Here is a 15,039-nt window from a genome sequence, read left to right as displayed (position 1 = left end):
TCTAAAAGTTTACTAGGACTCTACCTTTAATACCAAAAATATTTTAGTGATCATTTCTCTAATTATAAAATACATGTTTGATGTTTCATTTTGTTTAGTAAAAAACTGTTCTTATAATGCAGCCATCCTTTTATAACCTTCTTCAAATAAGTGTACTATTTAAGAAAGTTCATATCAAGTAAATCATATAACTTATGATGATTAACATTGATATATAGAGAGAAATTCCTCCAATTCATCAAAAAACAAACGATCCAGTATAAAAATGGACAAAAGACTTGGAAAGACATTTTTCCAAGGATATGAAAATGTCCAATAAACACATGAAAAGATGTTCAGTGTTTCTAATAGAGATATATACATCCAAACTACAATGAGACCCCCTTTCTCATCCATTGGGATGGCTGTTATAACCATCAACAGGTGGTTGAGGTCCATCAGCGGGTGAATAGATAAGCAAAGTGTGATATATATTCACGCAATGGAATATTATTTCGCCTTGAAAAGGAACACAATTCTGATATTTGCTAGAACATGAACCTTGAAAACATTATGCTAAGTGAAATAAACCACACACAAAAGGACAAATTTTGCTTGATTCCACTTTCATGAGATACCTAAAATAGCCAAATTCAGAGATAGAAAGTAGAGTGGTGGTTGCCATAGGTGGGGAGGAGAGGAATAGGGAATTATTGTTTAATGGGCACAGAGTTTCTGTTTGAGATGATGGAAAATTCCTGGAGATAGATAAATAGTTGTACAAAATGTGAATGCCACTGAGCAGTCCACTTATAATTGTTAAGACAGTAAAAAAAAATTAATTTTAAAAGGTCTGGTTTATTAGGAAAAAGGAAGGAGAAAAAGGTGCTTACATAGGCACAAAGGTACAGAAAGCTGCATCTGAAAGGGACAGGTTTATAAGAGACATCCACATAGACATAAGCAAAATTGGGATAAGAGCTGTGACATTTACTTTACCACAATTTAAAAACATTCAACGGGCCTCCCCGGTGGCGCAGCGGTTGAGCGCTGGGTTGCGAAGCTGCCCGCGGCCTCTGCAGCACCGGTTCGATCCCCGGTTGCTCCCCGGCCACCGGAGGAGGGTCCCACATGGCGCGCAGACCTCTCCTGCTGCCCGCTGCTCCCCTCAGCAGTGTACTTCGGTCCTTCTGCCTGCTCTGCTCCCCGCTCTGGCTCTGGTGAATTCTCCCACCCTCCCGTGCTTCTGACTGTACCCAGTGCATGTATAAACAAAACAAACAAACAAATAAATAAATAAAAGCCATGCCTCTATTAAAAAAAAAAAACCATTCAACAATTAAAAAAATTAGAAAAAAATCAGTTATTTCCAAACTTTGCCACACAGTAGAATTTTCTGGGAGCTTTAAAAAAAATACCATTGTCTGGCTCCCATCCTGAGTCACTCTGATTTAGGGAGGGGTGCCCTGAATTTTTCTTTTTGGTGTCCTGATCACCCAATTCCAAATGTGGGGATCCCCCTATATACAACAAACAATTTTCTGGACATCATCTGGGTATCTTACATTCAACTCAATTCTAGTACTGTTGTAGAGCAACCTAATAGGGGAGAGCATTACATTACACAATCGGGCTCAGTCTTACAAGACTGCATGCACCTCTTGCCCCCCAACTTCAGAACCAGTTGCAAGCCCAGGTGCTTCTGCCAGACAAGCTGTAAAGCAGAGGTTTCCATGGCCCTCACCTCTGTTTCAATTGATTTATTAGAGCGAGCGGCTCACAATATTTAAAGAAGCAGTTTATTTACTAGATTACAGGTTTATTATGAAACGATATAACTCAGGAACAGCCCAGTAGAAGTAGAGATGCACAAGGCAAAGTGTGTGGAAAGGGGTGCTGGGCTTCCATACGCCCACTAAGGAATGCTCTCCCCAAATCTCCAGTTCTTCACCAATCCAGAACCTCATCCTTTGGGGATTTTATGGAGGTGCCAGTATAGAGGCATGATTGATTTACTCACAGCCGTTTACTATAGATCCAATCTCCAGCTTCTCTTTCCTTCCTGGAGGTCAGGGTGGAAATGAAAGTTTCAACCCTCTAATCCTGGCAACCAACGCCCATCCTTAGGCGGGGTCCGAGGCTGCTTCATTAACATAACAAAATATAAACAGTATTAGTATAACAAAAGTCACCTTTATCACTCACATTCCACTTAAGAAAGCCCAAGGATTTTCGAAGCCATGGGACTGGAACCTGAGGGAAAGCCAACTAAATAAAATATGTTTGAGAAATATATATATATAAATATTTGTTTGTATGTATGTATGTATGTATTTGGTCTTGAGTGACCAAATACACATATATATATATATTTTTTTTTTTTCTTATGAATCACAGTAACTCACCTGGGCATTGTGGTCTTTAAAAGCCCCATAGGTATACTTTATTTATTTATTTTTATTTTTATTTTTAAATATTTATTTATTTATTTATACAAGCACTGGGTACAGTCAGAAGTGCGGGAGGGTGAGAGAATTCACCAGAGCTAGAGCGGGGAACAGAACAGGCAGACCTACGAAATACACTGCTGAGGGGAGCAGCGGGCGCAGCAGGAGAGGTCTGCACGCCATTTGGGACCCTCGCTGGCGGCCGGGAATCAAACCAGCATTGCAGAGGCTGCCCACAGCCCAGTGCTCAACCGCTGCGCCACCAGGGGAGGCCCTATTTTTGTTATTTTTTATTTTTTTATTTTATTTTATTTTTTTTAATAGAGGCATGTTTTATTTATTTATTTTGTTTGTTTGTTTTGTTCATACATGCACTGGGTACAGTCAGAAGTGCGGAGGGTGAATTCACCAGAGCCAGAGCTGGGAGCAGAGCAGGCAGAAGGACCGAAGTACACTGCTGAGGGGAGCAGCGGGCGGCAGGAGAGGTCTGCGCGCCATGTGGGACCCTCCTCCGGTGGCCGGGGAGCAGCCGGGGATTGAACTGGCGCCACAGAGGCCGCGGGCAGCTTCGCAACCCAGCGCTCAACCGCTGTGCCACCGGGGAGGCCCTATTTTTGTTATTTTTTAAAAGATTTTATTTATTTACTTATACAAGAGCTGGGGTGTAGGCCAGAGGCACAGTGGGGGGTGGGGAGGTTGAGAGGATTTGTTAGGGGGAAATGATGCCCTGAGCTAATCCCATACAGGCTTTGTGGACTCCACCCCCACTCCAGACTAAAGCCATCAGGACATTGGGAAAGACAAATCCCATCACCACCAAAGGGAGGGTGGCAGGGACCTGAGGGTGGAGTTGGGCAGCCAGGTTGGATATAAAAACCAAACACGTGGGCCTTGGGGGGCTCGCTATCGCTAGCCTCCTGGCTTCACTGCTCCTGGCTGGCGGCCAGCTCTCAGAGCGCCATTTTGGGATTCCTGATGGGTGGATCGGGTAGGACGCATTTAAAACTTTGTCTCCCGCTTTTCTCCCTGAGCTGTACATTTCCTCATTTCCCCTTCCCTTGTAAATAAACCTTTATTAACCTTTCGCGTGTGCCTGCAGTAGAGCATTGATAAGTCCTTTCAAGCGAGCTGGTGAGGACCCACAGTCAGGCACCCCGTTTTGTATCGGGGTTGCTCTACAACAGATTCACCAGAGACAGACAGAGACAGGGGGGAACAGAACAGGCAGACTGACTGAAACACTGCTGAGGGGAGCAGTGGGCGAGACAGGAGAGGTCTGCTGTGCCATGTGGGTAGCTCCCTGGGATTGAACTCGTGCTGCAGAGGCTGTGGATAGCTTCACAGTGGTGTGCTTTACCCCTTGCGCCACCAGGGAGACCCTAATTTTGTTTTTAATTTATTATAATTTTTTTTACCCTGATCCCTTATTTGGTTCCCCTACCTTCCTTCTTAGGTGAAACTATCTGATATTTTTCTTTTTCCTTTCTGGCTTATTTCACTGAGCATAATCCTTCCAGCTCCATCCATGTTGCTGTGAATGGCATGAACTTATCTTTTTTGCTTGCTGAATAGTATTCCATTGTGTATAGACACCACATCTTCTTGATCCAGTCATATGTTTTTGGGCGTTTGGGGTTTTTTCCATATCTTACCCATTGTAAATAGTGCTGCAATAAACATAAGGATGCAGGTATCCTTTGAATTGATGTTTTTTGTGTTCTTTGGGTAGATTCCTAGGAGTGGAATTGCTCGGTCATATGGTAGCTCTATTTTCAGTAGTCTGAGCAGCCTCCATAGTGGTTGGACCATTTTGCATTCCCCCTCAGTATAGAAGAGTTCCTTTTTCTTCATATCCTTGCCAACATTTGTTGTTTCCTGTTTTGTTTTGTTTTTTAATATGAGCCATTCTCACTGGTGTAAGGTGATATCTCATTGTGGTTCTCATTCATTTTTTTAAAATAAATCAATTTTTATTTTACCTTTTTAAAAAAAGATTTATTTATTTAGACAAGCACTGGGGTACAGTCAGAAGTGCAGGAGGGTGAGAGAATTCACCAGAACCATAGAGGGAAACAGAACAGGCAGACCGACGAAATACACTGCTGAGGGGAGCAGAGGGTGAGGCAGGAGAAGTCTGCACACCAAGTGGGACCCTCACCGGTGGCCAGGGATTGAACTGGCGCTGCAGAGGCTGCAGGCAGCTTCGCAGCCCAGCGCTCAACCACTGCGCCACCAGGGGAGGCCCTCTCATTCATTTTTCATAGCTCTTTTCACATTTTAAAATTTATTTACTTGTTCACATTTTGGGATATCTCTCTCTTCTAAATTCCATATAAGCTTCATGAGTGGGGAACAAGGTCTTTTCAGTTTATTCCTAGCACTTCCAGTGGCACCTGGCATATAATAAATGCTCAGTTAGAGTCTGTGGAATGAATAAATATTGTTGTGACTCTTTTCTTTCTTTCTTTCTTTCTTTCTTTCTTTCTTTCTTTCTTTCTTTCTTTCTTTCTTTCTTTCTTTCTTTCTTTCTTTCTTTCTTTCTTTCTTTCTTTCTTTCTCTCTCTCTCTCTCTTTCTTTCTTTCTCTCTCTCTCTCTCTCTCTCTCTTTCTCTCTTTCTCTCTTTCTCTCTTTCTCTCTCTCTCTCTCTCTCTCTCTCTCTCTCTCTTTCTCTCTTTCTCTCTTTCTCTCTTTCTCTCTTTCTCTCTCTCTCTCTCTCTCTCTCTCTCTCTCTCTTTCTCTCTTTCTCTCTTTCTCTCTTTCTTTCTTTCTTTCTTAGATTTAGCTATTTATGCATACAAGAGCTGGGGTACAGGCCAGATGTGTGTGGGAGGGTTGAGAGGATTCACCAGAGACAGAGTGGGGAGCAGAACAGGCTGAAATACACTGCAGAGGGGAGTGGCAGGTGAGTCAAGAGAGGTCTGCCTCGCCATGTGGGTTTCACCCTGGCCAACTGGGAATCAAACTCGTGCTCCAGAGGCTGTGGGTTGCTTCATAGTGCAGTGTGGAATAACCCTTGCACCGCCAGGGAGGCCCTCACCAGTGTATTTCTGTCAGTCTGCCTGTTTTGCTCCCCACTCTGTCTCTGGTGAATCCTCTTACCCCTGGCACCTCTGGCCTATACCCCAGTTCTTGTATCAATCAATCAATCAATCAATCTTAAAAAAAAAAAGGAGAGAGTAAGTAAGATGGACAAAGATTATCAATCCTTATAAGGAATATATAATGGGGAGGACAAAAGTGAACAAGGGAGACCACTCCAGCTCTTTTTCAGTTACCAGACTCTAGACTTTACCCCATTCCACCCATGGTTTTTCTACTCTTTTCTCTCTTCCCAGAGTCCCTTTAGCCTATTCTCCACTCCCTCCTGCCACCTAGGACCCTGTCCTTGGAATTTCCCTGGCAACCCTCTGCCTTTTCCTGGTCAGAGCTACTCTTATCCCTACCACTTCCCCTTAACTCTGCCAGCCCTACCCCCTCCTTTTACCCTCCCTACCCCCTCACAGGGCCTCAGTCCCCAACCATACCCTGGTCCTGTGGCCTGCTGGGGAGGCTGCAAACCCATAGCCCAGGTGTGCTTCTCAGAACTCCTGACTCCTGGGTTCTTATCTCTTCTGGCCCCTTCCTGCCTCCTAGGAAAAACAACTCTGGGGGTAGAATGGGGAGGAGCCTTGCAGCACCAGCAGTCTGGACATAGATTCTAGAGATTGATGCCAAGTGGAGCCCACAGGAGGGAAACACACAGCAGATACTGCAGCAGACTTTATTGTAGCAACTTAGTTTACCCAGGGAGTGCTGAATTGTTGGTGGGGATTAAAGTGGTCAAATGGGAAAAATGTCAGTTATGATAGGACAGGGATAGGATAAGGGGAATAATAGGGAGTGTTGGCTAAAGGTGAGGCATTGGGGGACCAAAGAGACACAGGGAGGAAAGGCCTTCAGTGGAGACAATCAGGGAGAGGAGGGGAACATAGGAGCCAAAGTTGGTTGACTGAGTTGACTGAGGCCTGGGAGCCTACAGTCCTCAGGAGAGGGGCAGGAGCTGAAGGCTAAACCCTGGGCTGAGAGACGGATGTGCCCTGGACTTCCTGGTGGAGCCTGTGCCTCCTCACTTTCGGGCACCCAGTGCCAGGGTGATGATGAAGCTCAGAACCAGCAGGAACATGGCGACTGAGAGCAGCACTGTGATGACCACCATGCCTCCTGTCCGGGCCATTCCCAGCCCAATGGATTCTTTTTTCTTTCCTGTCAGAGGAGAGAGTGGGGAGGCCTTGGTAAGCAGGAGGTACCCCTGTTGTGCCTGAGGCTTTCAGGCTAACCCCTTAGGCAGCCTTTCCCTCCAGCTATCCCTTCATCCATTTATTTATCCAACCAGCCAACCCACCAGTCAGGAGGGGTCCCAACATCCATCAAACAAACTTTTAAGAAGCCTCTCCTCTGTCACGCACTGAGGATACAGAAACCAGACACATAATCCCTTCCCTCAAAGAACCTTCAGTTCAGTAGTGCTGGCAGGGGAGTCAACAGGCAGGTCAAATGCCAAGGACTCAATCTAGGATGGTAAGCCAAGTGTTCTGGGAGCAAAGGTGGGTGGGAGAGGCCAGGAGAGGTTGAGGACCCAGAAGTGTTACTTACGAGGAAGTGTGAACATGGGGATCTCTTTACTGGACTCAGTGGACATCCCCTTCATCACTAGGTAGGAAAGGCTTTTGGCAGGGGAGGGGGGGTTGAGAAAAGAACCCTCAGTGAGCATCTGGGATTCGGGGGAAGAGTCCTAGGGAAGAGTCCTAGAGGGACTAGGCCTCCCCCTCACAGCAGCTCCTCCCATTGTGCCCTCCTCTAAGAGAGACCCATTCTTGACTCCCTTAGCTGTGCCCTCTCTCTCTCCCCATATGTCCCCCACCCACCAAGTGTCAGAATCTGGCTTCTCCTCCCCTACCTCCCACAGGTGCTCCAGGCCTGGATCTGGTCTGGTACCTACTAGTATTTGGTTCCTGGTGCGAGGTTTGTCACCTGGTATGCGCTGAGCCTGGTGACCGTGAAGCCAGCCCCACTGTCCACCACGCTCACCAGTTCCCTGCGTCCACGGCATGGAGGAACCACAAAGCTACATTTCACCACTGGTCAGGAAATCAGGGGTGAAAGGCAGAGTCAAGATTCTGGAGGCCACAAGGAGAAGGGGGAGCACCCCAAGGAGAGGGTTGAGTATATGGGAAGAGGCCAGTGGGAGAAGGGATGTCGGGTGTCTAGGAAGGGGTCCCAGGAACTAGGGAGGTTCCTGGGAAGGGGGTAGCCGACCTTTGCTGTCATTGGCTCTCCGGACCGTCAGTGTGGCATTGCCCCCTGTCAGGTGACAGGGGGGCAAGGCAACTAGCAGATTCTCTGTTAGCGCTGGGGACAGCAGACCGGAAAGGCTGGAGATGTTGAAGTTGGCTGGGGGACCAGGAGCAAGTTCAGGGCAGGAGTCACTCCTCATCCCAGCCCACAGGTCAGTCTCCTACCCACTGGGCCCTCTAAGAATGAGAGCCCTTCTGCCCTTCTCCCCTTTACTCTGCAGTGCCCTGGCACATTGCAGGCCTCTGCAGGTCTGACCACCAGGTGGCAGCCTTGGGCTGCAGAAGCTAGATATGCTGCCAAGCCACCTGACAAAGTGCCTGAGCAGGCGGCACCCACTCTCACCCCTACCACAGCCTTGGATCCTTCTTCACAACCTTGCCTCCTGGGACTGGAAAAGGTCCAGGCTTGTGTCCTGAGCCCAGGAACTGATGCCTGGTCACTGCCATTACCATCCCCCACCCCCAACTGGCCAGATCAGCTCCTCTTTGAGGGCCCTGGAAGGCACAGTCCCTCCCCCATTAAGCCCCCTATAAAGGCCCTCTCCACCCCCTCCAGAGATGCCAGAGACCTGCAGCCCTCGGGGCCAGAAGAGCCAGCAGAGTCGTGATCAAAGGCAAGGTGGTCCAAATTGGTAGCAGGGATGCCATAGCTGAGCTGGGAGCTGGGGCTGGCAGACTGGCTTCCTAAGGCAAGTGATACCCCTGCCCCTTAGGGTGACTGATTTTGTTCTGGGGGTGGGAGGGGCCGGAGGGAATCCTGTTCAACCTGCCCCTAGGGCCCTATGGCCTCAGGGGGTGGAGTGGCAGACAGGTTTTTCAGGATGGGGAGCTGGCCCTCATGCCTGGGAGGGAATTTGCCCTGTCTGGATCTTGATGGCTTAGTTAGCTGCAGAGGGACAGGGTAACTTGGTTGGGGGTAGAAATCACCCCCTCTTTTGTATGTTCCTCCTCCACGTGCATCTGGAGCTCAGCCCAGAGAGGACTGTTCCCCTCCACCCCCCACCTCTGGATGGCAGGTTCTGAGGTTGCCCTGTGACATCAGGAAGAGAACAACCCCAAGAGCCTCCTCAAAGGACCTTGGCTAGGCAAGACTGGGAGAGAGTGACTGACAATGGGGGGTGAGGGCAGCAGAGCTATGGGTTCCACTGAGGGACGAAGGGAATGCGTGCCAGGGAAACACTGCTGCCCTGGGAAAGGTGAGGGGTGTCACACCATGGAGTGGGCAGGTGTCAGACACTTCTGCAGAGTTCAGCCAACTGAGGGAGGCCAAGGAAGACTTCTAGAGCAAACAGAGCTATTACCCTAGGTCAGCAGCCATTTGTTAACTGAATGGAAATTAAGCAGAGAAAGAAACCTAATAAGAGAAAATGACAAAGAGGCACAACTTCCCCGGCTGCATCACCCACTCAATTAAGAGAGCAGCTCAGGAGTTCTGAGCAGAGTCGTGAGATGAGGAGAAGGCACCTACTCTGGGGCATGGGCTAGGGCTTGGTGAGCCCCACAGACCTAGCCTTTCGCCCATCCTGAGCAGTTGATATTATTGGCTCTTTGTCGTGCTTATGGAAACGGAGATTCAGAGAGGTTGAGTCACTATGGAAAGTGGACTCCTTTGCTGGCCAGGCCAGAAGATACTCCGCGGAGTGTAGATGTACCATAAGCATTCTCTCTTCTCTGCATCCCAAGGAAAGGTCAACATCCTGTAGGGAAGGGAGGGTCTGGTGGGGTCATGTCCTTACCACTCCACATTGGGAAGGGTAGTTTCAAAGCCTAGGGTGCCAGTACCAGCTAGGGGTGACAATAAGAGAAAACTCAGGGACCCAGCGGAGGATAGGAGGTCCCAGACCAGTGCTCCACCAAGTTTAATCTGTGAGTCACCAGATATCTTATTCAGATGCAGTTTCTGATTCAGTCGGTCTGAGGTGAAGCCTGAAATTCTGTTCTTCTAACCAGTACAGGGTAAGACTGGCTGATGCTAGTCTGAGAGGCCCACACTTCCAGTTACCAGATGCTCTGGATTGCAACTCTCCCTTCTGTTTCTCTTCTCCCCAACACACACACACCACACACGGGCTCCTCTTTGATGGAGATCAGGTACAGGCAGGTGTTTCCCTCAGCCTCCCAGGACAGGCAGACTTTGGGTGAAGAGGTGCATCTGCTTTCCTTCACCTTGACTTGTGATTCCTTTTAGACCAGCCCCTGCCATCATTCACAATCTGAAAGAGGGTCTTGTACATTGAGGAACACTTTGGAGAGAGGGAACAGACTAAATGATGGAATTCCAAGGGTGAAGGGATCTGTCTGAGGCTTTTCAAATCCCATCACCAACCCAGAAGGCTGAATTTGGGAGGTGTCTCTTCCCGTTTAGACACAAAGCAGGGAGAGACAGGAGAAGAGGCTGGGTTTACTGCAGGACAGGTTGTGTTGGGTCTACTCATAAGCCCCCATCCCATCTGAAATTCTGAGTGGGACAGAGAAAGGTAGGGAGGGCAGAGCTCTGGCCAGATTTTAAAGGGATAAGAGGGCCCTGTGCCTTTAAGCCCTACTTCTCCCTCCAATTCCCCCCTCCTTCCCCACCCTTAGCCCTCCCCAGGTTTCTGGAGGAGCTGAGAGTTGCGTCTTCTCCCTGCCCTGCCGAGCTGCTCACTGGCTGCTCTAGAGGCTGTGCTTTGCGGTCTCCATGGAAACCATTAGTTGCTAAGCAACTGGAGCATCATCTGTGCTGAGCTCTCGCATCTAATTATCCCATCACAGCCGCTGAGAAGGGTTTGGGGAGCTGAGAGGAGGGGGAGGCCAAGCGCAGGAGCAAGAGGATAACTCTTTTAGCAGAGCAGATTCATTGACAACGCTGAAGTCATTTAAAGCCACAGCACCCTGTTACTCTGGAGGATTTGCTGATAGCTTGGAGTAAGGGAACTAGGACCAGAAATGCCTGGGTTCTCTCTCTTGAACCCACTCTTTCTAGGCTCTCTTCTCCTTACATCTTTAAATCTAAACTCTCTCAAGTTCCCTCTCCTGTTCTTTCCTTCCAAATCCCCCATTCAAGTCAACAAACATTTATTAAGTACCAGTATGTCCTTGGAACTATGCTAGGTACTAGGGATATAAAGAAAGATAAGTTTCTGTCCTCGAAGAGCTCCTAATCGATCTATTCTTCTTGTACTAGAAGACTTACTCCTGAAACAGACCTATTCTAAAGTCTGCATTTTTTCTTTTAAACTATGGTAGTTTTGCAGTCAAAGGAACTCAGATCAGAGCCCAGGTCTATTTGATATACTGAGGGTTGTCTTTCCACAGTGATACTCCTGCCTCCCAGCCAATTAGAAAAATATGCCCACTTGACTTGCACTTGACATGTCAGTCTCTGGTGGATACTATTCTATTGTCCTGTTAATGAGTGATAACCATATGGCTTTAGGTGAATCACTTTAACCTCAGTTATTTCACCTACAAAATGGGAAGATTCATTTCTTCTCACTATCACTCAAGCTAGTTTATTTAAGTGGTCCTAGCATAGTATCTGGTTCAATAAATATCAATTTAAGTAATTCATCTAACAAGACATAACAGCTATAAAAATGCTTTAAAGGTGCAGAAGGAAAGCTGGAGAGCACTGCTGCATAGTTTTTAGGAACAGCTGGGGGGCACCCTGGGCCTTAGACCTACAGGTAAGATGTAGTGCTCACCAGGTGTTTGATCTGATGGGATAAGGCAGAGTCTCCATCCTTGAGATCCAAGGCTGAAAATGACTGTGAAAATAAGAACCCTGTCATTTAGGACTGAAAGAGAATTAGATACACCTCTATTTTTTCTAATGTTGCCTATGATCTGGTCACTTACCCCAAATTTTTGTCCAGCTTTGGCCAAGTTACCTACGTAACTCCTCTGAGCTGCAGTCAAGTCTGTCTCACTGGTATATTGTGACTATCACTCAAGCTAATTTATTTAAGAATGCCTAGCATAGTATCTGGTTCAAGAAATATCAATTTAAGTAATGTATTCTCTCCTCTCCTTTTTATTAACCCTTGGTGCAGATGAAGGATAGAGGCTCGGAGACAATAAATAACTTTCCCTAGGTCAGGGACCGAGTAGGGACGGTGGTGGGGTAGAATTCAGAATTTGTTTTTTCCACCTGTGTCATTGAAGCAAAGGAAGATGGTTGGTCAGGAAAGGTGGTCTGAGGGGGGTAAGTGAATGAGATTAGACCAGCTGCTCCTTGCATACCAAGCATGCCACAGGGGTCCAAGACACTCAGCAACTGCCAGCTCCCTCTTTTATTCATTCAGTGAACATTTGGTGAACAACTCCTCTGCAGTAGTTTCCATGTTAAATGGTGAGATTCAGAGAGAAGCACAGCTCCTGCTCTCAGTTGCTGAGAATGAACTGGAGTTAGCCTGGGTGAGATAAGTGGAAGGGTATATTCCAAAAAGAGGGAGCAGCATATGACAAGGCTGTGAATTATTCTGACACCATCCGGGAACTGTGAAGGATACATCTTGGCTAGAAAGGCCAAGATGGGTATGGCACCTTGCTCCTTGCTCTCTCTTGGATGCTCACTCGGCAGGACACAGGAACACCCCATGGGGAGGTCCACATTGGAAAGGATTGAGGACCCCCCCCCCATCAACAGCCATGCAAATGAAACACTTAGAAGAAGATCTAGCTCCAGTCAAACCTTGCATGATTGTGACCCATGTCAACATTTTCACTTTAACTTCACGTGACATCCTGAGCTAGAAAAAGTCTCTCCCAGATTCCTTATTCTCAGAATAAATGTTTGTTGTTATAAACCATTAAGCTTGGGGGTAAGCTGTTATGTAGTGAGAGATGACTAATATACCTATCTTGGGAAATTGTGATGGAAATGTCCATTTTCATAAATGAGCATGTGAGTCTGGGCACAGAGGAGAGGTGTGGGATAGAGAGGGAAGGTGGGGTGATGGTTGTAGAAAAGGGTCCCTAGAGAGAGTAGGAAAGGGAAGGAGAAGACAGCCAAGGACACGATGCGGGAGACACAGCATTTAAAGACAGATGAGGGGAGAGGAGATGATGAAGGAGGAATGAAAATTAGCAGGAAAACCAGGGGAGGGTGGATGAAGGGTTTCAAAAAGGAGGTGTCAGGGACCTCCCTGGTGGTGCGAGGAGTTAAGCACAGCACTGTGAAGCTATGGGCAGCCTCTGCAGCACTAGTTCGATCCCAGCCAGCCAGGAAGCTAACTACATGGCACAGCAGACCTCTCGTGTCTCATCCGCTGCTCCCCTCAGCAGTGTATTTCAGTCAGTCTGCATATAAGAACTTGGGTACAGAGGTGTGGGGGGCGGTGAGAGGATTCACCGGAGACAGAGTGGGGAACAGAACATAGAGACTGATTGAAATACACTGCTGAGGAGGGTAGTGGGCAAGTCAGGAGAGGTCTGCTGTGTCAAGTGGGTAGCTCCCTGGAGGGCTAGGATCGAACTAGTGCTGCAGAGGCTGCCGAGAGCTTCATAGGTTGCGGTCTTAACCCCTTGAGCCACTGGGGAGGCCTAAAAAAATTTTTTTTAATAAAAAAAAGATGTCAAATGGCATGAAGGTCAGAATTGAGGCTAAAGACTGAAAAATATCCACTGGGCTTAGTAACTTGGGGGTTATGTGTGTCCTTAGGAGCAGCATCCAGAGTAGAGAGACCACTGGGTGGTGAGGAATTGTGTTAGAGCTGTGTAGGCTGCTCTTTGAAGAAGCTTGGCAAGGAAGGGAAAGAGACAGATAACTAATCGAAGAGGAATTTGGGGGCACAGGGAATTCCATCTGTTTTGTTTTTATAGTTAAAGATGTGGGAGAGAGAAGAGGGTAGAGTTGATGGAGAGGCTTATGGAGGAGGGAGAAAATGGGGTTCAGATCCAGAGGTAGAGGCAATAACTTTGGATCATAGGAATGATAATTTCCAGCAATGAGAATAGGGGAGTGATATAGAGAATGCTAGACCCTTGGTGAGCTTGGGGTGAGAAGGGATGAAAGAAGTGAGTTAAGGAGTTCCCTGCTGAGGGCCTTTGTGTTTCCTGGGAAGTAGGAAACTCAGAGGGGAAGAGGGTTTGCACCTGCAGAGGGGTGAGAGTTTGAAATAGCTGCCTTGGGAAGGAGGACATAGCTGCAGAGAGCCTTGATGGTGACAGCCTAGCTGAGCTTGGGGACCACTGTCTTCAGGGGCACTGACTGTATTAGTCAGGTTCTCCAGAGAAACAAAACCAACAGTATATATAGAGAGATTTATTTTAAGGAATTGGCTCATGTGACTGTGGGGGCTTGTTGAGTCCAAAATCTGACTGGGGAGGCTAGAGACTCAGAAGTCGCAGTTTGCATCCAAAGTAGGTCTGCTGGCAGAGTTCCTTCTTTTGGTGGAGGAGGAAGAGGGGAGAGGGCAGTCTTTGTTGTCTGTGGGCCCTCAACTGATTGTACGAGGCCCACCTAGACCCTGGGGTAATCTGCTTTACTCACTACCTATTGGCTTAAAACTATTAGTCTCATTGAAAAAACACCTTCACAGAAAAACTTAGAATAATGTTGAATCAAATATTTGGGCACTGTGGTCTGGTCAAGTTGACACTTAAAATGAACCATCACGTTGACCTTAACATTTTGGGAGGTTTTCAAATGACTCAACTGCTTGAGTGTAGAAATGATTGAGCTGTCAGGTCACACTGACACCCAGTTGGGGTTCGCGAGGCATGGATAATCAAGGCATTGGCTAGAGTGAAGGGATGAAGAAGATCATCTAGTTTTGTTATGAAAAGGAGGGATAGATGTGATGGGAAGGAGCACTGGGCAGGGTGGTTGTTTAGTGAGTTCGAGGTAGAATAAAGACAAAGATGAAGGCCTCTCTGGTGCCTAGGGGTTAAGTCCCAGTGCTATTACTGCTATGGCCTGAGTTCGATCCCCAGCCAGGGAACTAATCCACATATGGCCCAGTAGCCCTCTCCTGCCTGCCCATTGCTCTCCTGAGCAGTATATTTCAGTAAATATACCTGTATATTTCAGTAAATATACATGTTCTGCTGCCTGCTGTGTCTCTGGGGAATCCTCTCACCCCCAGCACCTCTGGCCTACACCCAGTTCTCTGCAAAGAAAAAAAAAAAAAAAAAAAAACACAGATGAGGGAAGTAGAAGAGGGGCATGAATGTGTGTGTGTGTGTTGAGGGGTGGAGGGCAGGGCATCTAGTTGGCTGGTGATGGGAATCAGCCAGATCTTCAGAGCAATTAGATGGGTCAAAATGCTGTGAGGCCAGACAGGGGCTGCAGGCCCAG

At 47.5% G+C, this 15,039-nt stretch overlaps 1 protein-coding gene across 1 annotated transcript; it reads right to left on the bottom strand.

Moving 5' to 3' along the window:
• Nucleotides 1-6,186: 6,186 nt before the first annotated feature.
• On the bottom strand, nucleotides 6,187-8,667 carry UPK2 (uroplakin 2). Its single transcript, XM_037504279.2, has 5 exons — nucleotides 8,330-8,667; nucleotides 7,723-7,857; nucleotides 7,406-7,544; nucleotides 7,060-7,130; nucleotides 6,187-6,669 (listed from the first exon to the last, which is right to left on the bottom strand). The coding sequence occupies exons 1-5, from the start codon at nucleotides 8,406-8,408 to the stop codon at nucleotides 6,533-6,535; spliced, it is 561 nt and encodes a 186-aa protein (XP_037360176.1). The 5' UTR covers nucleotides 8,409-8,667; the 3' UTR covers nucleotides 6,187-6,532.
• Between the last annotated feature and the right edge of the window lie 6,372 nt (nucleotides 8,668-15,039).

Source organism: Talpa occidentalis, unplaced genomic scaffold (assembly GCF_014898055.3).
Source record: "Talpa occidentalis isolate TD23 unplaced genomic scaffold, MPIMG_talOcc4v2.1 talOcc4.12, whole genome shotgun sequence".
NCBI classification, from domain to species: Eukaryota; Metazoa; Chordata; class Mammalia; order Eulipotyphla; family Talpidae; genus Talpa; species Talpa occidentalis.
The sequence above is the reverse complement of the archived record's forward strand: the minus strand, read 5'-3'. Positions and strand labels throughout refer to the sequence as shown.